The 27,166-nt window shown below is 43.0% G+C and overlaps 1 protein-coding gene across 1 annotated transcript in view; it reads right to left on the reverse strand.

Moving 5' to 3' along the window:
* Positions 1 to 19,563, reverse strand: part of LOC119168086 (putative 4-coumarate--CoA ligase 2) — a 76,098-nt gene extending 56,535 nt beyond the window's left edge. The window contains exons 1-3 of the mRNA XM_075866116.1: positions 19,395 to 19,563; positions 15,478 to 15,679; positions 2,674 to 2,777 (exon numbers count right to left, since the gene is read on the reverse strand). Coding sequence (XP_075722231.1) covers positions 2,674 to 2,777; positions 15,478 to 15,679; positions 19,395 to 19,517 — 429 coding nt within the window. The 5' untranslated portion in view covers positions 19,518 to 19,563. The remainder of the gene's footprint in view (positions 1 to 2,673; positions 2,778 to 15,477; positions 15,680 to 19,394) is intronic.
* Between the last annotated feature and the right edge of the window lie 7,603 nt (positions 19,564 to 27,166).

The raw sequence follows: 27,166 nt of genomic DNA on the forward strand, positions 1-27,166 counted from the left end.
AGTGCGCTACAGAAAATTCTACGCTTACGGCGAGGTAAGCAAACTCAAAAGCAGCCACCCTCCGCGCGACGCTCATTCGAGAGGTGGCCACGTTGGAATAACGTGTAAAGTCACTTTCAAGCTAGCCCCGCAGCTGGCTTGAAACTTGTCCTGACTTCGACCGAGCCAAGTAGCCTTCAAGTCGTCCGCAGGTTCGAGAACGATTTATGGTGACCGGCAAGACTGTCTTGAGTCATGAACGAGTCAAGTACGAGTTAAGCAACATCTCGGTATTCGGGGGTTACGGTGTCTTCGTTCACATGAAATGTTGCAAAATTGGTATGGTATGACATGATTGCATGGCGAACACAATCGACAGACCCTAACATGAAAATCATGACATGTGTGCCAGGTAATAGCATGACTACATGACTACACGCTCATGATGCGCTCGGAGTCATTTAGTTGGCGTCATATATACGAAATTTGGTACTACGGTGCGTGAATGGACGACATAAGTGAATGACACATTCGAACATGATAATTACGACATGGGTGCCGTTTTGCTAGATTCGCATATGCCGAATTCGGTATTACGTGACGTCAATGAAGACGAAGGTATCAGACTGGTACAAGCGTGATAATGATGAGATGCGTGTCATGTGACAACATGACTGTATGCCACAGTCAAGGCGCCAATACACTTCGATGTCACGCGGCGCACGTGTGCGCCGGCGTTCGTTTCGTCGCGTCACGTCGGCGTTTCCACACCAGTCGCCGGTCCTGCCATATACTCGCAGACATAGAGTTTCCTAATATACACTAGAGGGAACTCTGGTGCTAGTGTCCATGGAGGCTGCCACGCACGGTGCTTCAGCAAGCATGAGAATGATGGGTAGTACACATATTTGTCTAATCTTTGTACTTCTGGCCTCCTTTTGGCTTCGTGTGTGTTCGTATGGCTTGGAGGTGTTTTAACACAAAACGACAAGCAGAAAATGTTCAGCGGTTGCAACCCACCACCTTATTCGTTTAGACTTACCTTTCCAAATCGGTCACGAAGTTCAAAAGGGTTGAATCTTTCTTTAAAAACAAAACCGAAACACAAAAATAAATGCAGCCGCAAGTATGATTCGCCACCGGCAAGTACGAAGACTAGGCAAAGGTGCGTACTACCCATCATTCCCATGGTGGCTGAACGATCGAAGTGACAGAGTCTCCTCTGGTTAATTTTAGTAAACTCTATGCTCGCAGGCACGCGTCACTCTGCGTTGCTTTGACATTTGCGCGTTTCAGCGCGTCCAGCGTCCTTCCGTCACGAAAAGAGGCAGCGCTGCCTCGGTAACGTAGCGTATGTGAAATGCAGCATGTCGCATTTCGCGCTGGTTGGCGTCGGGCTGCGCCGACGGATGCTGGTCGCGCCGGTCGCGCATCGCGTCAGATTATAGAGTTCTCACGTTTTGCTAACGTACAGCGTCGCTGAGCCCAGCGTGCGCGTGCGTCAACGGTACGTTGGAGTATATTGGGCCTTTCATGATTCACTCAGGCCGTTTCACTAGCTCCACATATACCCAAATTGAGTGTTACGTGACGTCAATGAATTACAAAGGTATAGGACTGATGCAAACATGATAATCATGACAACGTACAACGTTCATAGAGTGCTCGCGGCCGTTTTGGTAGGGTCACATACTGAATTTGGCATCACGTGACATAATAGATGACGAAGGTAAACGACACATACAAACATGATACTCATCACACGGAAGTCGTGTACGGCAGAATTTAGCTCCGCTTCGTGACGTTGTGGTGATTTTAAAGTGACACATCAACCTTCCTTAATCGTGCTTCGCATATCATCGATTCCCGCTGTACGTGGGATCTGCCAACTTTTTTTTTTCAAGTGGGCGGGAACCATGTGAGTGAAGAACACTCGAGCATATAAATAGCAGGAAAAGAACTTAAGTTTAGTCTGTGGTTCTTACAGGTAAATAGCGTTCATTTTAACCATTCTTGTGTTGTCTAGCTTACAAAATAATTTTACAGCATTTTACGAGCAGCTTTCTTTTTGCATTAATACTAGGTGATGTTCCTACTTTGCATTTAGCACACGAAATAGAAAGAGATGGTAACACTACTCTGTCATTCAAAAATGGTCCTCGTTACAATTAGGTGATGCTTGTGTCATTGCACAGATCTTTGCAAGCGATTTTATCCTCTACGCTATTCAGCAAGTTGTTAAAGGATATATTTATTATCACGAAGCGGAGCGATTACGACTAACCTAATGCGCAAACAAAATGTATTGAACTTGGTTCTCTCGCGCAAATAAAAGGCTGCTTTCGCCCAATCTCACGTTCACAGGAAATTCTAGCTGTACTTAATATTTGCAAAACAACTTTTTTGATCATAAGAAGTCTTGTTTCTAAGATTTCCGCCGCAACGGCTCCGCGAATAAACATGAGTGAACGTGAACAAGTGTTTTTTCGGAAACGTGCTATTCCTGATATTGAAGGATAACATGTACCATTCCCCAGCAAAAAGAAAAGCAACCGCCAACGTTCAGAGGCAAAGTTCGTAAAATAGGTATTGACCAACTCTTTAACATTGTCAGAATTCACATAAGTTTTTGAGGCGTTCCTGCATACGTTTGCACCTATTTAGGTCGCTGTTTCTGCGCTGCTTTCTGCATACCTTAAGATTTGTTTTCTCTTTCACGGCCGTGACTTTACTTGCGTACTGTGGAGTGGTCAAAATGTGAGTTGCATCTGCGTGGTCTATTTGGAAGAAGAGCTCATCTAAAATAAAACATGAAAAAAATGTCAGCAACAAGAATGAGTGACATGAAAAAACTTATAAAGTGTATAAATACAGTATCACTGAGAACATCACGCTAAAATGAGCCCATAATATGAAGTAAATGATATTATTATTGCCTTCTCAATACTCCAACACACAGGCTACATTTGGCGTTGTTGGACCAGAGGCGTGAGTCAAAATAGTGAGCATTGATCCTCTGAGAAGTACTACGCCTTGGCGTAGTGTATACATTATATGTATTCATGTTTGAATGTACTGAAGTTATTCAATATGGCCGGCATCTGCAAACATTATATGCATGTCGATAAGAATTTTAATTATTTATGCACCCTCTTGTACAGTTTGAGCTTTTCTCAACATACACTCATAGAAGTACTGCAGCCTTACACTGGGTTCGATACCAAATGGGAACGCAAATATAATGAAAATTGAAGCCATAGATTGAGAGAGTCAATATTTTGATAGTGAAGTCTTGATCACCTTCAATGGTAAAAGAACCACTGGGATAAGGATATAGCTTATGGCGATTGCTTAAGAACCTCTTACGAAAGGCAGCAGTGAGAATAGGCGTCACAATATTGAGCAATACACTGGTAATAGTAAAGCTGTGTCCCAAGTTTATGCAGAATAATAGATAATATAACTTTTGAGCAAACAGACACAACTCTTGTAAGAGTAGGCATGTGAAACGGCAAGTGTCCAGGCAGCAAGGCGGGTCAAATTACTTTCACAGCGAAAGCTGTAATGAGATCACAACTGAGATCACAACTGGGGTCACGCGTGGCGCTGAACTTGTCCGCCGCCACCACCGCTGCCGCCACCGGTGTCCCTAACCTACATTGTACGAAATTAGAAGAAAAAAACCTAGAGCCAATAGGACCGTGGGACTCGAACCCGGGTCCATTGAGTCCAAGCCCAGTATATATCACTGAGTCATGCCGGTGCTTGGTACTTGTTGGCAAATTTGCCTAGGGCAGGCTTGATGTCTGGAAAGCAATCACGTAAATACGATATATAAAGCGTTTTAAAACAGCGAAAGAGCAACCAGTCGTCGCACAATGCGAATAGGGGAACGAGTGAGTCGGTTAATACTTCAACCCATTACAAAAGCTTGTTCTTGTTCAGCTAATGACTGTGGCACATACCCATTTCAGGCATAATTCCTTATCTTCGTCAGCCACTGGCACATAATTTTTTGCAAGTGCTTAGCGGATACCACACTTCTCACAAGAATGATGAAAAATTTAGAATAGTGGATTCCCGCCTACTACCGTAAAATCATTATTAATAATGTAATAGTGTTAACAAGCAAGCGAGCTCGCATCAGTTATACAATGAATGTTTTGAAAAGGGTCTGAAAGGCCATTCTGCCAGCCAGAATTTCCCGAGGTACATTATTGCGTGGCTTGGAGAATTTTCGAAGACAAGAGAATTTAATTGCTTTAAGAATGGCTGCGCTTCGTCAAAATTTAAACGAACTCGCGAAGTTTGCCGAGGGGCTGTCTTGTCTCCAATATTATTCAACATCTTAATGTGTTCAATTCCTTGAAGCCCGGATGTGCCAGGATGTGCCAGGATGTGCAGCCAGGATGTGCCTGCCACAAGCTTCAGTTGTGACCACGCTACTCCAGAGAGCTAAGAACTTATGCTGCAATGACACGGAGTGAAAGAAAGAAGAGGCCCGTGTGATTGCAAACCTCAGAAAAAACGGATACCCAAAAAACTTCATTCGAGCCACCACTCGCCACGCAGAGCCACAGAGGATACGAAAACCCTAATCAACACTCATTGGCAGCCCTTCTCCCCCCCCCCCCCCCCCCGAAACGCCTACCGGTCCAATACGTTAAGGGCACCAGCGACATGTTGGCGCGGATCTTCACGAAGGTGGTGGTGGAAGTGGTAGTGGTCAGAAGAGAAGAAAGGCACCTAACTTCTGCAGCCAGGTCGGGAGCACGGCGCAATGCCTACAAGAAGGAAGAAATTCGCATCGCGTACGTGCCTTCGTGTTCGCTGGGCCACCTCCTCCTCCGCCCGAAAGACCGGCCAACAATGTACAGGACACACGGTGTCGTTTACAAAATTCCGTGCGCCGAGTGCCCCTCTTCATATATCGGTGAGACGAAAAATCTACCAAACATGGTCAAACATGCTTCCAAACAAAATCACCAAACAATCTACCAAATCACCAAACACCAATCACAAATCACCAAACAATCTACCAAACAAAGTCACCAAACATGCTGAGACGTTCGATCACTGAATAAATTTCGAATCGACGATCATCTTTGAAAGTGAGCCGAACTGGAGGAGAAGGTTATTTGTCGAGTCGTCGCACATACAGAGGTCAGCCCATAACATCAACCGCTCTCGGTGTATACACATGAACTGCGCTCCACGGGAAAACGAGAGAGAGAGAGAGAGAGAGAGGGCAGGGGTCATTATCCACCCCGCGAGCGCTTTGAAGACGCCGCTACTACGTAGCTCCACAGTCACCCCTGAGAAAGGAACGAAGTCGGTTTTGAAACGTCGAGTTTCTTCAAAACTTTTGGTTGGAGTCTAAATCATCTCCCAGTTTCATACCCAACCGGACAGACTTCTGTCGAATGTTTACATTCAAGGATGTGCATGTATACGTGTACGCTGATGACATTGCCTTCTTTGCAGCAGACATTGACATTAATTCCTTATATAAAAAACTGCAGAGGGATATGAATTCGCTAGAGGGGTGCCTAGAGATAATATATATGTGTCACTAAAAGTAAACAAAAGTGCAATATTTAGATTTCCGTTAACATACCCTCCTCAAATATCATTTGTTTTAAAGAAGGGCCAATTCCGCAAGTTGACTCAGCTAAGTATTTGGGAATGATTTATAATGATTAATTAGACTGGACTTCTCACATAAAGAGTATGGCATGTAAGGCACAACATGCCTTAGACATGAATCGCAGATTGACCAGCAGACGCTATGATTTACGCTGGGATGCTCTGGTTATGATTTACAAAATGTATATGCGTCCCATACTAGAATTTGGATGTGTGTTATTCTCAGGAGGTCCTGCTTATAAACTTAAGCCTTTGATTGTTTTAGAGCGTGAGGCCCTGCAACTATGCCTTGGGCTCCCGAAGTTTGTTGCGATCAATGTTTTCCATCAGGAGGCACACATACCAACTTTGACTTGTCGATTCCGTATCCTGACGGTTCAGGCTTATCTAAAATACAGCTAATCGTTAAGACACTCAGAATATGTATTCATCAACGACCCGGACTTCTTTCTTTTTGCTCATTGGCCACGTTTTCACACACCACAAATTAAATTTGTTGATTGATTTGTGGGGCTTAACGTCCCAAAACCACCATATGATTATGAGAGACGCCGTAGTAGACGGCTCTGGAAATTTCGACGACCTGGGGTTCTTTAACGTGAAAATTAAATTTGTTCAGAAGCAACTACACAGAATAAACGTGATAATTCGAGATATACCAGCAGCACACTTGCCAAGTCAAATTCTCATCATAAAATGTGATGATATGTTTTCCTATAGGCCTAAATTTCAACCACACAGGGTCCTAAATAGCCACTTGCAAGCTTATCTTGCACACGTGGAAACAAATATTGTAATTGCCACTGATGCTTCAGTGATAGACGAAACGGCAGGAGTATAGGTATTTACTCTCCTTCACTTGACTGGTCGTTTTCAGCAAGACTACCAGACTTCAAACCTATATTTTAAGCTGAACTTTTGGCAATTGTTCTAGCGCTACAAAAACCATCTTTGAACACCCACACTGCTATATTAATTACAGACTCCCTGTCCCTATGTAAGTAACTTAACAGCTTCATCTAAATCATATGCCTTAAGGGCCTTCTTTTCGCTTATTCCTCCACAGCTGAAGCTCTTAAAATTATTATGAGTACCTGGACATTGCAGGTTAGGATGAAATGAAATGGTGGACTCGTTAGCTCGATTGGCTATAAATGGCTCAATACTTTCTGTCCTTCTGGTGCTGGCCAGAATAACAGCGATGAGATATCGTAAATGTTCACTTAGGGTTGATGCTATAGTAATAGTAACACCATGCACTGAACATAGACACTTGAAATATCGATGGAAAATCAACTGGTCTCATACTAGACACTTGGAAGCCGTGCCAACAAGATTATAATGTCCTGTGTCCCCTGTAAATTGATATTTACACAGGGCTCGTCTGGGAATATCTCCACTATGCAGCTTTTGTACAGATCTCGAAGCACTAGAGCAATAATTTTTGCCATGTCACTGTTACAGACTAATAAAAAAACATTTTCTTGTTATCCCAATCTCTAACCTTTGGCTGCCCTTCAACATTGAGAATAAAAGCCTTTGATGCCGTTTACAGTTATGTTCATGAAACAAAACGAACACGCCTCTTAATTCCTATTTGTATATTGGTTATTATTGTATTAATAGGCAAATTCTCAACATCATTTCTAAACGCGTTCGAAATTGCTTCAATTTCAATTCAAGGTATATGCTATTATGTCTGGTTAGAATGGCAAAAATATTATTGCACTCTTTCTGTATTTGCGTGTGCTTTTTACTCCATCTGTTAGGATGATGTATCATTTGAAAGGCCTTACATTTCGTATCCTCTGTTCTTGGCCAATCCACCTTAGTGGACAAGAGCCATAGTGGAATCATCATCATCATCATCATCATCATCCAGCTTTCGCTGTGACTGTGCTGTGCCTTCCGCGCTGACATCCTGTTTTTTTTTTCAGTGGTATATTTGTAATGGTGTCGCAAATTCACTCGCAGCTTACATTACGTTCGGCGCACATCATACAAATATTTTGTGGCCTGAAGCGACGTGTGAAGCGCTTAAACTACCAGCAATTTTTCAGGATATTGTATCCCGGTATGTGACGTGCATATGTGGGAGATCGCCTATTGTCAGAAAGCGCACCTGGTAAGGAATAAAGTGCTTATTAAGCGAGTTTGCGCCTATAGAATCGCACTCAAAGTGCAAGAATATTGATGCACACAGCCATTGGTCATCGAATAACCTGATGAACTGTACTCCTGTCGGTGCTTATACATCAGTTGTCGAAGATTCCAGCCTTGTGATTGGTTGTGGTGCTTTATTGCGCAATAAACCTACCGTCAGTACGTGCGCAGAAGCTTACCATCGTATTCTGAAAAAAATTGATGAATGCTCTAAATTCTGGTGCAGCTTACGCAAGGCAGTGGTCTGAACAGTAACAGGTCAGTTACCAGAATACAGAAAACAATCTTACTAAAAAAAACACCAGGTTCCTTAGGCGTGGAGGCACGCCGTTTTGAAGCGAACTATTTCACTCCGCACTGGTGAGATGCCAAACCTCTGCTGCTTTCGCCTCTTGACAAAACGTTATAATGTTTGTCACTGTGGAAAGCCAGGATATTTTCTTTCAGAACTCGCTTGTACTTCCTCAAGGCGAAATAAGTTTCGACAGATACATTATGCTCAAATTCATGAATTTTCTTTTGTCTCACAATAATTGTCTTGTCTTTGAAATCCATATTCTCTTGATGAGAACAAACAGACACTAATGCCAAGGGAAGTACCGAGGATGTTGTAAGAAGTATTGGTAATGTAAACGTATCTTGTTTCTTCATATTCCAATAAAATTACTTCGAATACCATCCCCTATACTTTCATTGGCGTCATCGTCTGTTCTCGTTTATATTGTGTAATAAAAAAAACGAGCCCTTAAATTCACAATCGTTTTCTTCATTAATAGGGCCTCGTTCTGGCAGTTCTAATCCCTTCGGGTAGTCTGCGAAGGATTATTAGTCAGCTGCCTGCTCGTATTAAGTTAACGTGCTACGTGACACCAACAGGCATAATGTAGTGTACCACACTTGCCGGACAGGTTACTGGCGGTGCTGAACGATGCTCTCGTGTTTAAATGCGCATATATATATTGTTTCTCGAGCATAAGTTTTAGCCTCTGTGAGCTCATGTCAAAGTCAGCGTCTCTAGAGCAGATTCGCTTAAACCGGTGAGCCTGGCTGTATGGAATACTGTTTTTACAGTGGCGTGGGTGATCGATTTGGTAATGGAGGTATTCTTGTCGATCCGTTGGTTTGCGATATAGGGTTGTAGAGAGCTTCTCTTCTTCTATCGTTATGGTAACATCAAGAAAATTTACGGTAATTTGCGAGTATGTGTGTGTGAAGTGTATGTTCGGATGTACAGCATTGTAAGTGTCGATAAAGCTGAGAAGTTGGTCCTCGCTGTGGGTCCAAATAAGAAAGATGTCGTCTATGTATCTTCTGTATAACATTGGTTTTAAGAAACTTTGTGCAAGAAATTCAGATTCTAGCTTTCCCATAAATATGTTGGCATATTAGGTGCCATTTTGGTGCCCATTGCGGCCCCGCTGATTTGTCGAAAATACTCTTGGTTAAACTCGAATGAATTTAATTCGAGGACCATCCTCGTTAAAGTTGCAATGGCAGAGAAATCTAGGGTATTAGATTGTCTATGGTTTGTGTACATGTTTTGTAATGCAGCTATGCCGTCATCGCGAGGAATATTTGTATATAATGAAGAGACATCAAGAGTAACCAAGTACGAGTTTTTCGGCACACAGATACCCGCAATGCCTCGAAGAAAATGTGTGGTGTCTTTTATGTACGACGCGAGGGTGCATGGAATGTGGCTTATTAGTTTGTCCACGTACCCTGATAAGGGTTCAGTTATTGTACCGATGCCTGATATGATTGATCGACCTGGGTTGCCGGGTTTATGAATTTTTGAGAGGATGTAAAAGCGACCTGGACGAGGGTATGCTGCTTGCATCAGTTTGTGGTCAGTATTGGTTATCTTTTCTGCATCCAACAGTTTCTTTAGTTCTGTTGATACGATACGTTTGTATTCGTTTGTCGGTTCACCTGGGAGGCGTTCGTAAAATCTTGAGTCGTCTAGTTGGCGGTATGCTTCTTGTAAGTAGTTGGTTGTATTAAGGACTACAATTGCTCCTCCTTTGTCAGCGGGTTTTATTGTTATGTCTGTCCTAGATGCCAAATTTTTCATACTTAATTTTTCAGATTTGGTCAAGTTTTTTCGGTTTCCTTTCTGTCTGTGGTATTCGTGCACTATATCTTTCTGTACTGCGGTGATATAAAGGTCCAAGCACTTGTCTCGATTACTGTTCGGTGTCCAATCATTTGATATACGACGGATGTCGAGACCAAAACCACTACACGACAGCACCACTACACCACTCCTCAAAGGGAAGTCTGCCGAACTACGAAACCGCGTCCCCCTATTGCGGACCCCGAAACTGCCAACGAACACGTTCGCCGGAAGCCCAACGCCGAAATCCTCCCCACAACGACGAAGGCCTGCCGGACATAACTACAACCTGCGCAACTCATCAGTGCCATCACCGCACCCAAGAGAAGATTGACTTATGAAATGTAAGTCCAGCTCATTGCTTCCCAGTTGCAGTGCCACTTTCCCTAAGTACGAAAACTTGCTGACAAACGAATTAGACATGAAATGCATAAATCAACATTGCAAGTGTACCTTCGTGCTAGAATAGCCCCCAAGGGTATGACACTCTCCCTCACACCAGCCGCTACAAATCTAGATGAACACGACCAAATAACATGGAAAAACGTCCTCCTTGAGGCATCTCTTAAATTAACTGAAATCGCACTTAATCACAGTGATAAGAAGGTAAGGAAACTGGTCGCTATGACCAACACCATTCTCCGTCACAACACTTTATCGAACGAAGAATTCACGCGATTAACAGAATTTGAGCAGAATAAATACCAAGGCATCATGACCACAAAAATTCATACACTCAAAAGAGACCATGTGCACAAACCCGCGTTCCCTGATATAGTTCCATATCCTTACAACACCACCACCCAGGAAATCACTAATGGTACAAACGAGCACCCATCTAGGAACACACCCTGTGACACTGTGGTTGTAAACTTATCGGACACGAGCTTGTCACCTGACGAAGAAAAACTGCTATCTAAGGGACTAAGCTTCTGCCCTACCACAAAATTTTTCGATGAATTCTACTTGAGACCTCGACAACTTCGCTCGAAGCTTAAGGTTGCGCGAATATTTATTCGACAGGCGTTCTAACCACGAAACAATTCACCGTCGTAAATCAAATGATTGGATACCGAACAGTAATCGAGACAAGTGCTTGGACCTTTATATCACCGCCGTACAGAAAGATATATACACGAATACCACAGACAGAAAGGAAACCGAGAAAACTTGACCAAATCTGAAAAATTAAGTATGAAAATTTTGGCATCTAGGACCCACATAACAATAAAACCCGCTGACAAAGGAGGAGCAATTGTAGTCCTTAATACAACCAACTACTTACAAGAAGCATACCGCCAACTAGACGACTCAAGATTTTACGAACGCCTCCCAGGTGATCCGACAGACGAATACAAACATATCGTATCAACAGAACTAAAGAAACTGTTGGATGCAGAAAAGATAACCATTACTAATCACAAACTGATGCAAGCAGCATACGCTCGTCAAGGTCGCTTCTATATCCTCCTAAAAAATTCATAAGCCCGGAAACCCAGGTCGACCAATCATATCAGGCATCGGTACAATAACTGAACCCATATCAGGGTACGTGGACAAACTAATAATACACAATCGATGCACCCTCGCGTCGTACATAAAAGACACCACACATTTTCTTCGAGACATTGCGGGTAACTGTGTGCCGAAAAACTCGTACTTGGTTACTCTTGATGTCTCTTCATTATATACAAATATTCCTCTCGATGACAGCATAGCTACATTACAAAACATGTACACAAACCATAGACAATCTAACACCCCAGATTTCTCTGCCATTACAGCTTTAACGAGGATGGTCCTCGAATAAATTCATTCGAGTTTAACCAAGTGTATTTTCGACAAATCAGCGGGACCGCTATGGGCACCAAAATGGCACCTAATTATGCCAACATATTTATGGGAAAGCTAGAATCTGAATTTCTTGCACAAAGCTCCTTGAAACCAATGTTATACAGAAGATAAATAGACGACATCTTTCTTATTTGGACCCAGAGCGAGGACCAACTTCTCAGCTTTATCGACACTTACAAAGCTGTACATCCAAAAATACACTTCACACACACATACTGGAAAGTTACCGTAAATTTTCTTGATGTTACCATAACGATAGAAGAAGAGAAGCTCTCTAAAACCCTATATCGCAAACCAACAGATCGAGAACAATACCTCCATTACCAAAGCGATCACCCACGCCACTGTAAAAACAGTATTCCATACAGCCAGGCTCACCGGTTTAAGCGTATCTGCTCTAGAGATGCTGACTTGGACACGAGCTCACAGAGGCTAAAACTTATGCTCGAGAAACAAAAATACCCCCCACATGTAATTAATGACGCTGTTCAATAAACGATAAAACTAAAGCCTGAGGACTTACTTATGAAGCGACCACCACGAGAAGACCCACAACGAACAAACCTCTGCTTGACTTACAGCACAAACTTCCCCAATGTAAACAAAATTCTTAAACGACATTACAACATTCTGGAACAAAGTGAACGTCTGAAACACACATTCCCATCCGCTCCAGGCGTCGTTTACCGACGACCACGTAACCTCAAAGACACCCTTGTTTACTCCCAAATTAACACATCACCCCCAATAATTCATGCCGCACTTCTTTAAAGCCACGATGTCTTGTATGTAAGGCGATGCGAGAAACAGACAAAGCAACCAGCACGCAATCCAAGTTTTCGATTAACATACAAGGAAACCTAACATGCGATTCCTCTAATGTGGTGTACCTACTCGAATGCAACGTGTGTGGTATGCAGTACATCAGACAAACAGAAACACCATTTAGGATTCGCTTCAATAATCACAGAGCCCATGCGAAATCAGCCCCAAGTCTACCTCTATTAAAACATCTCAATCTTCCCGACCATGCATTCGACAAACTATCAGTAACGCTCTTAGAGACGGGATTTAAATCAAACCGAGAACGTGAACAACGAGAGTCATACCTTATCCACCGATTTAACACCCTCGATCGAGGAATAAATGAGAATCCTGGTACACTTGCAGCAATTAAAGCATTAGAAAACAATAACGGCAACAATGAAAATAGTAACAGAGTTCACGGCACTGCAGCTGCGAAGGGCACTGGACAACCCAAAACAATTCGAAGTGTAGCTTCTCTTGCTAAGTGCAGCTGTCGTCTTTTTTCTGTTTTATTTTACTGCCCAATCGATTGTGCCATGCACGACATGCCCACCAGCAACCCTGTGCACAGCCGGGAAGCCCCCACTACACGCGTAATTTAGAAGCATGCAAGGAATTCGCATTGCACCCGCTTGCACAGCCTACCGCAATACGGGGCTTCCCTATTTTTACGACGAAATGTTGACAGGGAGCGGAGTAGTTAAAGGCTTAGAACTTCCCAAAATGCCCGCTTACCATCCTCTGCCCCAATACGCGGCACCCCTCCTTCTACGACGAATTGTTTATGGGACCCCGAGTAGTTAAAGGCTTAGGACTTCCTGAAAACCTCTTTTTTGCCCCACACCAAACCGCCAGTGCAAGGAGGGGCCGTCTGATCGGGAGGAATGCGTTAGTGAACGGAAACATACACAGACCGCTGACATCAGAAAGGTGAAGAGGAAATGGGGGAGAGAGATGAAGGGGAAGTGGAAGGAAGAGTGGAAGAGGGGCACCCGAGGGGCGTCCACCGTATATTATTTTTCTCTTCTCTTTTTTTTCTTTCCCTTTTTTTCTTCTTTTTTTTCTTGCTCTTTTATTTGAGATTGTATAAAGCTGAGCACCAACAAACTGTATCTTTAATCCTGACGAAGGCCAGACTCTAGGCTGAAACGTCGAAATAAACCACGTTGTGACCGCTCACGGAGGATCTACTGGACTATATATATATATATATATAAATATATATATATATATATATATATATATATATATATATATATATATATATATATATATATATATATATATATATATATTTATATACATAAAAATTGAAGGGAAGGCACGACAGGTCCGGGTATTTTCTATATTGATTGAACTTGCAGATAGCACAATTGAAAAGAAAATTGTATTTACTGACTTTTCGGCCGTGGCACGGCCGAAACGTTAGTAAATACAATTTGTTTTTCAAATGTGCTATCTGCAAGTTCATTTATGATATATATATATATATATATATATATATATATATATATATATATATATATATATATATATATATATATATATATATATATATATATATATATACATATATATATATATATATATATATATATATATATATATATATATATATATATATATATAGATATAGCCAACAGTACGGGGGGGGGGGAATAATTACCGCAATCGACGGTCCGTGATATAAAGCATCGGTCGAGTTATTCTAGGGTCACAGGTTTTTCCGTACCGACGGCATTCGTCCACTTTTTTTTTTTCAAATATACATCACCATTACTTGTACTAATACCCCCTGTGCTTTTATGGATAGAACAATCTGTTATGTTTCATTACTATTAGGTTAACAAATAAAATGGGCGCTTAAATTTACTTTTGCCGTCACTCATAGCAAAGTTGCCATGCATAGTTCTGCATTTTTCATAAATTCATTTCTTGGATAATAATTTATATTTATAAGATATGTTTGAAAGAGTATGTCTTTTCACGGTCTTACTCCTACTTTCTGTGTACAACATCTTCCAGCTAGATCGTAAGTGGAATACGTCTTACGTGAAAAATGTTTCAAATGGATTATCCTTTGTACACTATTCAGTACAGACTACGGAAATAAAGGAATAGAGAAACGTGGTAAGCATTACTACAACAATATATTTACCGACGCTGCTTTATTTCTCACAAGTAGAAGAAAAGAGTGTATCGAATATATTGCGAGCACCTGGCAATAAACAAACATTGTTTTAGGTGCTTATTGATTTTGTGTTTTCGCGCGTGGCAATTATGCGGCTAGCAAAGGAGGGTCAGATTGGGGCTGGGGGTTCAATATATTTGAAGATTTTTACTTTTTCTTACACGTATACATGCCCAAACTAACAAAGTCATGCACGAACATACACATGTTATGGTGGAACCCCCTCTCCTGGTAGTCATCTTACAATCTTCTCTAGTAATTAACCACCGGTATTGTAGTCTCCCAAACAATCATGTTCCATTGTATACACCCTAAATATGAGCCAGGAATATTGACAGTAAGAGTCGATGATATTGCATGAATGCATCAATAAAAAAGCTATGGCTAGCAGCCCTATTACCACGTTGAAGGCTTGTGCAAGCACGTCGCAGGTCAAGTTAGTTTGGAATGAACACCAACAAAAACGTCAAAAAAGAGAGTGAGAGATAAAAATGCGAAAAAGGCAAAGACAGATTGTCAATTGTACTGCCGCTGACGATGCAAAAGCATGGCGGCAGACATTAACAGCGAGAACGATGGTCTCGCGCGTTTCATTTTACTGACCTTGCGGTTTCTGGAGATGCACTTATCGCAAGAGATTTATGAATTGTAGCGACCGATAAGCACTCCAGCAAAACGTGAAGACTATCGCCATTGTAGAAGGATGCAAGTGGTGGCTCACGTTCGTTGAGGACTGGATGTGAAAGCAACACCGACGCTCCCGTAAAGGTGATACTGAACAGGGCAACCATGTTCTCGACACTGTTGTCAAGGTGAACGCAGACACGGTCTCCAAGCCCGATGCCATGTGCCTGGAAGCCTGCCGCGTACCTCCGCAACTGAGAAAAGAACTCCCCTCGCGTCAGACGCACCTTATCGTCCACCTGTAAGAGTTATGGCGACTGTAAGTGCTACAACACTCTACAAACTTGTTGTGTCAACGTGCTTGACTAGTGCAGCTGCTTTATGCTCGAGGAAATACGTAACAACTCCGTCTTACATCCTCAAAATCAAACAGCAGGTGTTCTTGAGATATGTGGTGCCATAATGAAATGATTGAGTGTGACGGATATATGCTGCCAGAACCTGGTTATTCAAAATTAGCCGCTCTCACACGTATTCTACGAGCAAACCTCATTCGTTGTCAGTATACACTAATGCCAAAAAAATCTATTATATTTTGGTCAGATAAACACTACATCTGCTGGAATGACGAACACTTAATTTTTATAAGTGTAAAAATGAGAGTAATGTTTATTTAAGAAACTGCCCATAATGCAGAGAAGATGGCACTAATTTGCGCATCACATCATTTGCCGCATATGTAAAGGGCCATCTTTGTTCTTAAAAATTTACAGTAGTATTCTTATCTTTGTATGTGTTTACAGTTTGAAAAGGCGGTTACACTTCGCTGTTACGTATATTCTATCACAATATTCTGCTGTATATTCATCCTGAGATGCATATTTACACGAAGTAAAGCGGCACAGTAGATTGTTCTATATGCGTTCTTGTGTACCTGCGTGAATTCTAGTCAAGGTAATACGGTTGATAGAGGCAACGAAGTGGCTTTTGTTCAGTATGCTGTATGAAGGTGTAGTAATCGGGCCGTTTGCTAACGTCTGCCGGGAGATAGCACCCGCTCATAAGTTTATGATCAAAGTTCGCAGTTGGCCGATTATCGCTCGAGTGACGCTGCCCTCCCTAGGAGAGGTCTTTATTGCTCTTTCGCACGACGAAAAGCCGGTGGGGCGTTTCTTCTCTGCTGGACAGGACGGCTCGCGCGCAGACCAAAATTACCAAATGTGCTCTTCATTCGACGAAAAGTTCCAGCTCGTTTCACCTTTGCTTTGTTTCTCTACATCGCCGATGTAGGCGCTCTTCTACTTGGTAGCAGAACATATGAGGCACAGAGCATTGGTAAATAATTTTGCCTTCATCAAGTACGATGTTGGCAACAAAAAACCTGCCGAGAGTGTCCACGTATTTACTGTAAGTATAAAAGGGAAGAAATATTGTACATTTTGCCATATATCTCATTCTTAGAAACAGGAACAGTCACTTGGAGAGCAGCCCAACACAGTGACATAGAAGCCTGTTTCGCAGAAATAGCACACGGCACAGACGTCTTGAATCAGGGAGATCCTTAGGTTAGAGACGCCGCCTTTATCTCGCGTCCACACTTATCGATCCACTATTCCAATATATTCTTGTTTAAACAGTACAATTGCAGAGAAACTGTCATAAAATACTTGGTGCGTCTTTTCAGATAAATCTAAGGGTGAAGTCATACAGACCATGAGTTTTGGTTAAGGTGTCTTTTGGTGTGGCGTGTATCCTTCTATACAACAACACGTTTTTCATTTTTTAGCTCAATAAGTAGAAACCACGTATATTTTTCTACAGCAATGATAATAAATAACTCCAGAGTTCAGTAGACTCATTAAATATATTCGAATTCAGCACCAACTTACTGGTACCAAATGTCTCTTCTAATACAGGCTGACACACATAGCTCACTAGCATTTTTCTAAGAAGCACTTTCACGCTCATGAGTAAAGAATCGGAAGTTTCGTAGTAATGAAAAAATAACAGACTTCTTTGATATAATAACTTGAATGACTTAACAATCACGACAGATAGTTCAGGATTGGCGGTGATGCTATCAGAATGCTAGGGTTCGTTTGCATCGGTACAGGCGAGGTTATAGGTGCATATTTTCCTTTTGTGCTCCTAACATTTTGCAGAAAGGGAATAGATCTTTTCTGTTTTCTCTCTCCTTTTTTTCTAATCTTCACCTCGTTCATTCTCTCTTTCCTGCTTTATATGCCAGTGTCAGATAGAATTTTTCTCGTAAGCGGATCAATGAGTAGTAGTAGTAGTGCTTGTCTCATTTATGTTGAACACGCACTCAAGCACGCCTACAAGGTAACTAAGCATGAGACACACCAAAGGATAACCTCCGCCTTCCCCAGCTCCGGTGCTAAATTGCGCATTGATGGACGGATGAACGAGGACACATATTTTTTCAGTTTTTCCTTCGTCACTGCTGTAGTCATAGACGTGCGCGCGAGGCTCTGGACAGGGGTCCAGTCGGTGACCGCTCGCCCTGCTGAGCCAGGAGTAGCCTAGATTTCTGAGACTATGGGGCAGGAAATCAGCCCCATATATTAACATAGTAGAGAAGGTAGCACAGCAAGAAACCTTCGCCCCCTCCCACCCTCCTGTGAAGGGGAACCCTGTAGACGCCCATGGTTGTAGTAATAAGCTTAGAAACCTGTTGTTTTTGCCACAAAGCTCTGCTTTTTGCCACAATTTACTTTGAAACTTCAATTTCGCATGTAATCTTTCTTGTTTTTGTTGGATTAACACCGTTTTTTATGTGCTAGGGTGCTACTTTAATTTAGCAGGCGGTAGTGAAGAATTCGTGCAGTATCAAAGGGCATGGTAGGGTTAGTTGGATTAGGTTCACTTGGAAGCAGCGAGAATGACAAAACACACAGAAGATTGAACAACACGAGCGCTCGTGTTGCTCACTCCTGTGGTGATTGCATATTGCGCAGTTTTAGGAAATCACAACATGGAGCCAAAGCCCAGTTTGCGAAGCTAAGACAACGCCTCGCTGCGGCTATGGCAGCAAGCTTTGGGAAATTGAGGGAATGCGCGGCAGAGGGTGCAGACGATTCAGCGTGTTTCACCACAGCGGGAGCACGTGCGGCACGCGCTCTGGTGTTGTTGCGGGGAACGTCGGCGCCTTGTCGTCAGCTTAGCACACTGGCACAAGGCGCTTGATGTTCGACGTTGCTTTCCGGCGAAGGCAGATGTGACCACACAAAAGCGTCAACGAGGTCCAAAGTATTGTTCTGTGCCAAGAGAGGGTAGACAGTACCAAAACACTCGATGCACCTGTAAAACTGTCGGTTACCGGATAAGTCGTACTAGAAAGAAATAAAACAAGCGTCTATCACCGCAGTTAAAGTAACAAAGCAAGTTCTAGCTCTGTCTGACCTTCCGTTTTGATTGTCTCAATGATTCGCTTGAAATTATTAGTTTATACTAATTGAATCATTACATAAGGAGGCGCGTCCATGCAACAACAGCAGTAACAATTTCTCGCTGTTTTCACGTATTGCGAAATTCCAGTTATGGTTCTACGTTGAAACTGTGTTTTGATACCTCGACCTATCATACGCGGTGATATCGTGGACGTCGGAAATGCATTTCGCGATAAGTCGATCGTTGTTGTCGTCTGCTCCGCAAGCTAAAATTGTTCAACAAACGTTTCTGCTTTGATTACGTTCGCCTTTGTGTCGGTAATGCTGGCAGCAGTGCATTGCGTAGCCATACGAGTGTAGCGCGAGATCCCTGCACGTCGCTGAAGCTAGCGGAAGCGCAGCTGAGAAAAGTGAAAATACGCGAGGTGCATCCCCAGTTTTCAGTTTTCTTGCAGAGATGGCACTGCTTGTGCATAGCCGCAGCGCCACCAAGCGTTGCTTTGGGAGCCTATACCGACTCCTAACACTTGTCGTTGGTATTAGGCTTAAGCACCATGGTAAGTGTTTGAAATGCAAAGACGGTAAGGTGACGTCCACATCTCACCAGTGCTACTCGTTCAGGTGAGGCCGTTAGAAATTCCTGCAAGGCTGTGTACACGGAGCACACTGGTATGTCAACTTTCGGATGCGGAGAGTACACAATGCCGTCCTTGATTGTCGCCTTCATGTCTCCTTTACGGTTTCTTCCTCACACACATGAAACTGGTGCTGCAGTAGCAATGAATCTAAGCAGAAAAAAAAAAGAACATGGACATGCTCATTGGGTTCATTTAAAGAGCAACCTAGGTCCTCAATGTTGTAATATAGTTATGCTGCCAGACTGATGACCGACAGATCATGCCGTATATAAACGCGGACGCTGGGGCCACATTTTTGATAGAGTCGAAATTCCTGGATGCCTGTCTACTTAGATTTAAGTGCACATTAGAAAACCCCAGGTGGTTGAAATATCTAAAGCTTTTCGCTATGGCGTCTGTCATCAGCAATGGTAGCTTTTAGAATTCGTAAAACACGTGTAAATACAAGATACTTTACAAGAGTCTGACATCATGTTTTCATTCAAGCTCTGAGTATTGAAATGTTTGAGGAATACTATACTTTCATAAGATATTTAGACCTAAAAAGCCACTTTGCAAGCATTCGAGATGTGTGCAGTAAACCAGCATCAACTGAGATTTACAGCGCCGAGCACCTCGCAAATGGGGGGGGGGGGGGGAGGGGGGGCGTCAATAAGCGCACCGGCACACATTGTTGAGTCACCAGTTTAAGTTGAGAATTCTCGTGAGAGGACGTGTATAATATAGATTTCATAATACCATTGTGACGTTGTCTCAGATGAGCAGATTTGGAAATTAACATATTTTGTCAACCTAGGCAGTAAAATACTGTGCGTTGAGTGACGTCTGCCCTTGCACGTAAAGGGCGACGGTGTGTCCAAGTTAAAGCGAGTTCTTTTTCGTGCACTATGTGAAAAAGCACTAAGATGTCCACACAAAAGTATAATCGCTGCATGTTAGGCGGCAGCATCATCAAACACTGTCACACAGTGAAAAATGGCTTCTTGTCTGAGAACAATGTATAGGGCATTCATTTATTTAATCATTGAACAGTGCATTACCAGCTGACCAGAGTAGCGGTCAACGTTGCATCGTCACAACATTTAGGATTGGCGCCACGGCTACTAAAATTGAAGGGTGCATGTACGAGTATGCTTTATCTGCTTCACAAAGTGCTTGCCTAACTACCTGTCCAGGTATTTAACACATAGATGAGTAGCTATAGAGAAAGCAGTAAACATCGGTTATAATTAAAGTTCATTGGCGCTACGTTAAAGACACCACTAGAACAAACACAACCACCCTGGTGTTATCTTAGCGCGAATGCAAGCTAACAATCGTGTAAAATTTAATTTCATTTATGAAATAGCCATTTGGGACAACAGTAAATTTTGAGGTTTATGTTTTCAAGACCATCATATAAATATGAATGACGCCATAGGTAGGGGCTAAGGAAGTTATCACTGTGTTCAATTTTAATGTGTAATAAAATAATAATAAAGTAAAACACATGGGCTTCATCGATAACAAAGCCACCTCGACCTGAATCAGATCCTGCAATCTTCGGCTGTGCACTCGAGCACAATAACCACAAGAACATTGGTGTAGATGCCATTCTATGAAGCTGCAAGCTGTAATCATGCTTAAACGCTGACGAGTAACGGAAATAGCACTCAAAAGTTCCCATTAGAAAGGCCCGTCAATGCGTGCTCCTGTATATAAAAAAAAATTTCGTAACATATTCCCTCTCATGATTGGAGGAACAGATACATGGCGAGTTTTTAATGATCCGTGATGGTGCTTCAAAGCGCAAAACACACAAGGTACGGAAGAACAAAGAGCAACAAGAACTTCACAGAATTACGCCAGAACCGTGCGTGCGTGGTCACTAACGCACGCTGGCAGAGAGGCATGTAAGAATGCTTTCATACGATTAACGAAACCACATGCTGTCATCGGCCTATCGTTGACAATATGTGAAATTTCATGTTTCAAAACCATAATATGACTATGAGAGACGCCGTCGTGGAGGGCTCCGCAAATTTATGAAACCTGGAGTTTTTTAACGTGCAGCCAAATCTGAACACACGGGCCTACAGCATTTTCGCCCCCATCGCAAATGCAGCCGCCGCAGCCGAAATTCAATCCCGCGACCTGCGGGATAGCAGCCGAGTACCTTAGCCACGAGACCACCGCGGCGGGGCTCATGGGCCTGTCGTATTTGCCACTACGGAAGCACTGAATCGTAATGTGAGCTTTGTTCTTCAACGCAACTTCTGAATCGACTTGTAAACCTGTAAGCTGAAGTGTGCTACTCGCAGTAGTGTGCGCTGTAGTTTTTGAACGACGACCAAATGCCGCTAGCTGTCACCTGCACGCCTTCATTAGCAAAACTTTTGCGCCATAACGCGCTACATTTTTTTTTACGTGACGATTCCTAAATAACCACTGTTGAAGTCATAAAGAATATGCTCGCTTTTATGACAATATCTATTATGTTTTTGGTGTTTGTCCCAACACCTTCCGACAGACATTCAGTAATCTCTAGTTCCTTTCCAAGTTATGAAACGCAATTTACCAAGGGCAAAAAAAAAGAAAAAAAACATTTTGCACGCTGATAAACACAAAGGCACGTAATATGACAATTGAAAGCTCGAACAGACATTATTGTTGAATGTTGCCATTTCACAGAAAAACCCTAGCAAAGATTAAAATCACAGGATTGTGGGAAATTAAGCCCTCGCAATATTGACAGTTCGTGCTTACGGGCTATGTGAATGTAACCTTCGGAGGAGTTTTTGTATTTTTGAAATGAAAGTGTAACTTATCATCTTTATCATATCGCGGATGCATTGCAACCCTCTCATTATTTCCCAAGCTTTTTACACTCTCCACTTAATTGCTCTCCTTACATTATTTCTGCAGCTCACATATCTCATTGCACTGTCCATGCGCTTCAAGTTTTTCACCCACGTAGCTGTACTAAAACATTTTCTGCTTCTTTTTTTCCCAGAACATCAATATACTTGAATGGCCTTCCCCATGATATCGCCACAATCACCTCTCTATCAACCTTCATGCATAATGTTTCAAATGTAACTTCGCATTGATCATTGTGACAAAACTATCGATTGTATGTTACCCACCCCTTATTTAATACCCTTTCGAGGGTCTTTATATAAATAAAAATGTAATGAAATGAAAATGCTCGCCGAGAATTTTCAATGAACAGTCAATGACCAAACTGTCCTCCAAGCCCACGCCATTTTCAAAACTAATTTTGTACAGTAAAAGTTCATTTGAAATAGTAGCAACAGATCACACACTGAGATATTATTTCAATGAACCTGGTGTTGATTGCTTTGGGCAGTGGACATAATTTTGAGAGTTAAGCACCTCCGGCTTTCGGCTGGTTAGTGTGTCACACCGCCATAACCGCTGATAATGGACGATTATGCGGCACAAGAACTGGACAAATCAATGCGCTCGCCATCCCATTCATAATAACATTCCTGTTTCTTTTATTATTACGCTTTATAAGTTTGCCATTGCTGCCCTGATGGTCTGTTAGGCTCAGCAGCACTCTCGAAATTCTCAGCAAAATTTATCAAGGCACTCAAGATGCTCACCTATATTCAGGGACCAAACGTGGATTTCTATGCTGAAGTAACCTTCTTAAAACACCGCTTCTTCAAACATATCTGTGAAGTGATGGTGCATTATTAGACCGGTGGCGAGGAAAGCAGACAGGTCCATAGTAATCATAATACGAGGTAAACATTTGTCGTTACTGCCAAAATTATGATATTTGGCTTAGCAGTAATGTGAGAATCCTCAACTCTATCATTTTCCCGACATCTTTATGTGAGTGCGAATATAACAGCAAGCACTCTATATAACTGAAAAAGCATCTCATGCCAGAGTATACCAGAAGCTCACTTAAATCATTCCACTAACAGAAAACACGTCGGCAAAATACAAGCAAGAAGAATGCACAGAAACACTCGAAAGGTTTTGTCAACGCTGGACGTAGAAACAACCTATCGTCCAACGACGGTTGGTGTACGATGCTCTAGCCAGTACACTGCCGACAAATATGCATAGTGCTTCGCGTATACGCCCTATATCTCTCAATTACCTTCTTAATGGAGCGTCCTTAGAACTTAGATGGTTAGTAAGGTACTGAAGACCATAATGAAACCAAATAGCATTGTTGTACTAACAAGTACTTCGGAAGTGTTCCCTACAACAGGTGCTGTAGACTCATTATTACATGAAAATTCCGCATGCACCAATGACGTTTGTTCCCCACCTGCTGCTTCGAGCGTGATGGTACCAAGTGAGTAAAATGCTGCGCTAAGTGCCACAAGTAAGCAACATCGACGGCCTAATGGCTTGGTACTGTGCCTTAGTGAAATAAAAAAAAACGAATAGTGGGAAGCGAGATGCGTTCACGCGTTCAGCCCTCAAGCTACCAACTGAGCACCCCACATTTCTGAACCGCAGTGTAAATGCGCATCCATGAGCAAATCCGTAGGTCGCCAAATTGGTCGAAGCGCACGCACTGCATTTCTTCGTCTTAAAGTTACTACACTGTGAACCATGTAGTTATAGTGTGTCGGTGTTTGTTTTGTGCTTATTTATGGCCATTTCGAAAAGCATTTATGATATGCCTAAAAGTATTGAGGTTGATATGTGAGGCTTAGCGTCCCAAAACCTGCTCAAAAGTATAAGGTAACTATTCGAGCTTTCGAAAAATTCACAAAAATGTTTAATAGTTACGGAACTATCCTGTCGCGATTCAATTGTGCCCCCAGGCCTCAAGGCGAACGGAATGGTGTGAATTGTGCTATATTTGCCATAATATACGAAATAATCTATAGAACCATGATATACTGATGCAATATAAACAATGACCAGCTATGGTCAAGACGTGTTCGACATTGACATTCTTGTTAAACATATTCTGCTAACGTAGCCATCCATCATATTGTTTCCATTGCATTTTATTGTTGCGACAGATTTTTTGTCACAGATCGAGCCCAACATATAATTAAGCTGTGGTGTCCAGCCTCCGCATGCAAAATATTTGATAAGTAATGAGTTCGCGTGAGTTAGTATCGGGCACCCACTAACGGTTTGTTGTGTGGCGCAACTAATGCGGCTGCCACAGAGCGCACAGTGAGTTTTCGACCCGTCAACTAACGACGCCGATCGGTTACGCGAAGGAGAACGCGGAAGACCCGCGCATGGAAACCAAAGAGACTTCATCGTTCATACGGGTCATGAGCAGAGCCGTCAAGGTCGCCCCTCTGTTTGGGACAAGAAGGGGAAGCTTACTCGAAAGTGCGTCTTGCAAGAATCGAGAAAGTGCGGTCGTCTGAGTTTAACTCATTGTTGGCATGCGCGTGCGCATTTGAGAATGTCGTAGTGACGTGACCACTGGGCTGAACTACACATGGTTGCGGCACGCAGACGAGCTTATCCTCCGCTATACGTCATTACAGAGTCCTGATAGGATGGCGGGGCGCCTCGCTGTCGCATGCAAACCTGCTCAGCGCACAGGGCCTGACGGTATACTCACCGCGTTTACGGAGGCTTCTACGAAGCGACGTTTAATGAAAGAGCTGATGGAGCTCAAGAGTGAGAACGGCTACCGAAGGAGGTCGGCCGATACACGGCCTGGCGTGGGAGAGAGTGTGACACGTGGAAAACCCATCCCTTTGCGTGTTGTTTATTATGAAGTGCTTGCTTCCAATACCGTTGTAGCTTGCAGGGGTCATGTACATCCAATAAATGCTTTATTGAATGATAACACACTCTTATATGCATCTAATCTCAAGGGGCATTGCCGCCAACCGAGCACGTCAATGCATGCATGTCTGTCACGTATCCCTTTTTAACAAAACATAATTTACAGTTCTGGCAATGGATATCTTTGCGGTGGCCGTCGGTTGCGTTCGCTTCTGCCTAGTTGTGGCTCGGCGGGCCGCACGTCGGTTTGATGTTCTCGTGTGGGGGCACCAGTGGTGCAGGGGCCAGGTGAAGATGTTTTCTGGTGTGCTGCAACAAGAGCCCATCTTCTGTTTGGACATTTTAGGCTCTTGGACTGTTCGCAGGCTTGACAAACGTAGCAGGGCACTAGGTTTTTGAAGACACGTTGTACACTGTGACGTGGCAGCCATTAAGAAATACTGGGAGTGGTATTGTACCCCTGTTGCAGAAAAAATGTTGTCTACTTCTGATGCTGTTGAGCCGCCGTTGACCCTCCTCCGGGGGTATGGTCTGCGGTCACACGTGCGTTTCTGACTGGCAGCAGCGTCTAGGCATGTAGGCCCATGGGTCTCTGCATTGGAGATTTCAAATTGGAATCGCGAGGCATGATTCTCCACTCAAGCAAGGCAACACGAAAATCCACTGAGCCGTACTGATAGCTATTCAGCAATTTTTGGCCTCTTGTGCTGCACGCTCAGTCATTCCGTTTGAGCGAGGGTTATAGGGACTGGAGCAAACACGGCGCAGGCAATCTTACCGACAAATTCACAAAACTTGTTGCTGCTGAATTATCAGCCACTGTGCGTGCATAGGCGCTGCGGAAAGCCACAAGTGGCAAATATGTCTGCGAAAGCAGCAATCAACTTGTGGACTGTTGCCGTCATAGGCCTGATTTAAAAAAGATCAAAATCAACGACCAAGTACTCCGGGTCATTGTGATAGCAAATGTCGCCTCGCACAACTTCCCAGGCTTGCAATTTAATCACTGATCAATGACAAGCACATATTTCGTAGCTTGTGTTTTTGGCAGGTGCCACAGCCTCGAGCAACTTCTACATCACGTGCTCTCAATCTTTCGCTGCCCCTGTGCTGCATGAAGGCAAACAAGAATTTCGCCGAGCATCTTGGCAGGAATAATAAGATGGTTGCCCCTAAACACTAGGCCATCGTGCGCATATAGATCATTGTGGAAGCTTCAGTAGCATCGTAGCTCGCCGCTTACGTTGATCAGCTTTCCTTTCCGATCACTGAGTGCTTGCATACTCTCGAAATTTCACCATCACAGTGTCCTTTTTGGTCTCTTTTAGAACTTGGTTTAGTGGTCTGTCTGAAACATGCAGGCAGGCAATCGTATTCAACTGATAATTAAGGCACTGTACTTGTAATAACAGCAAAAAACAGATGTTTTCCAGGTGTGAATTTCACGACTATCGGGTACCTTTGCAAGCTGAGTTGCATGCGCTGAAGCCTTTGAAAACTTTTGCATAATGGCTTCTTGAATGTGATTTCTAGTGGCTTGTGATCTGATTCTACCACTATTTCGGGCTGCCTGAGGAGATAGTCGCGAAATCTTTCAAAACCGTGAACAATTGCCATCATCTCCTTTTAAGGCTGCGCATATCTTTGCTGCGTTTCTGTCAAGGAACATGACGAATACACTAGTGAATGCCCGTCCTGTATGATCACTGCTTTGATTTCGTTCTGACTGGCATCTACTGATAGCCTAATTGGTTTCCTTTCTCGTAGTACCTTAGTACACTGGCTGTTGCAAGCGCTTCCGTCAGAGCCTTGACGCTCTCATCTTGGCGGTATTTCCAAAGCGATGCCACATTTTCTTTAAGCAGTTAGTGAAGTGGTGCTGTTAGGTCTGACAGATTCGGAGTGAAGCTCAAGACAAAATTTACCATGCTCAGAAATGCCTGCGGCTCTTTCTGGTTGCTTGGCCTCTGGACTTGCAAGATGTCTTCTAGCCGTTGTTTATACA

This window comes from Rhipicephalus microplus, chromosome 6 (genome assembly GCF_043290135.1).
Source record: "Rhipicephalus microplus isolate Deutch F79 chromosome 6, USDA_Rmic, whole genome shotgun sequence".
Lineage (NCBI taxonomy): Eukaryota > Metazoa > Arthropoda > Arachnida > Ixodida > Ixodidae > Rhipicephalus > Rhipicephalus microplus.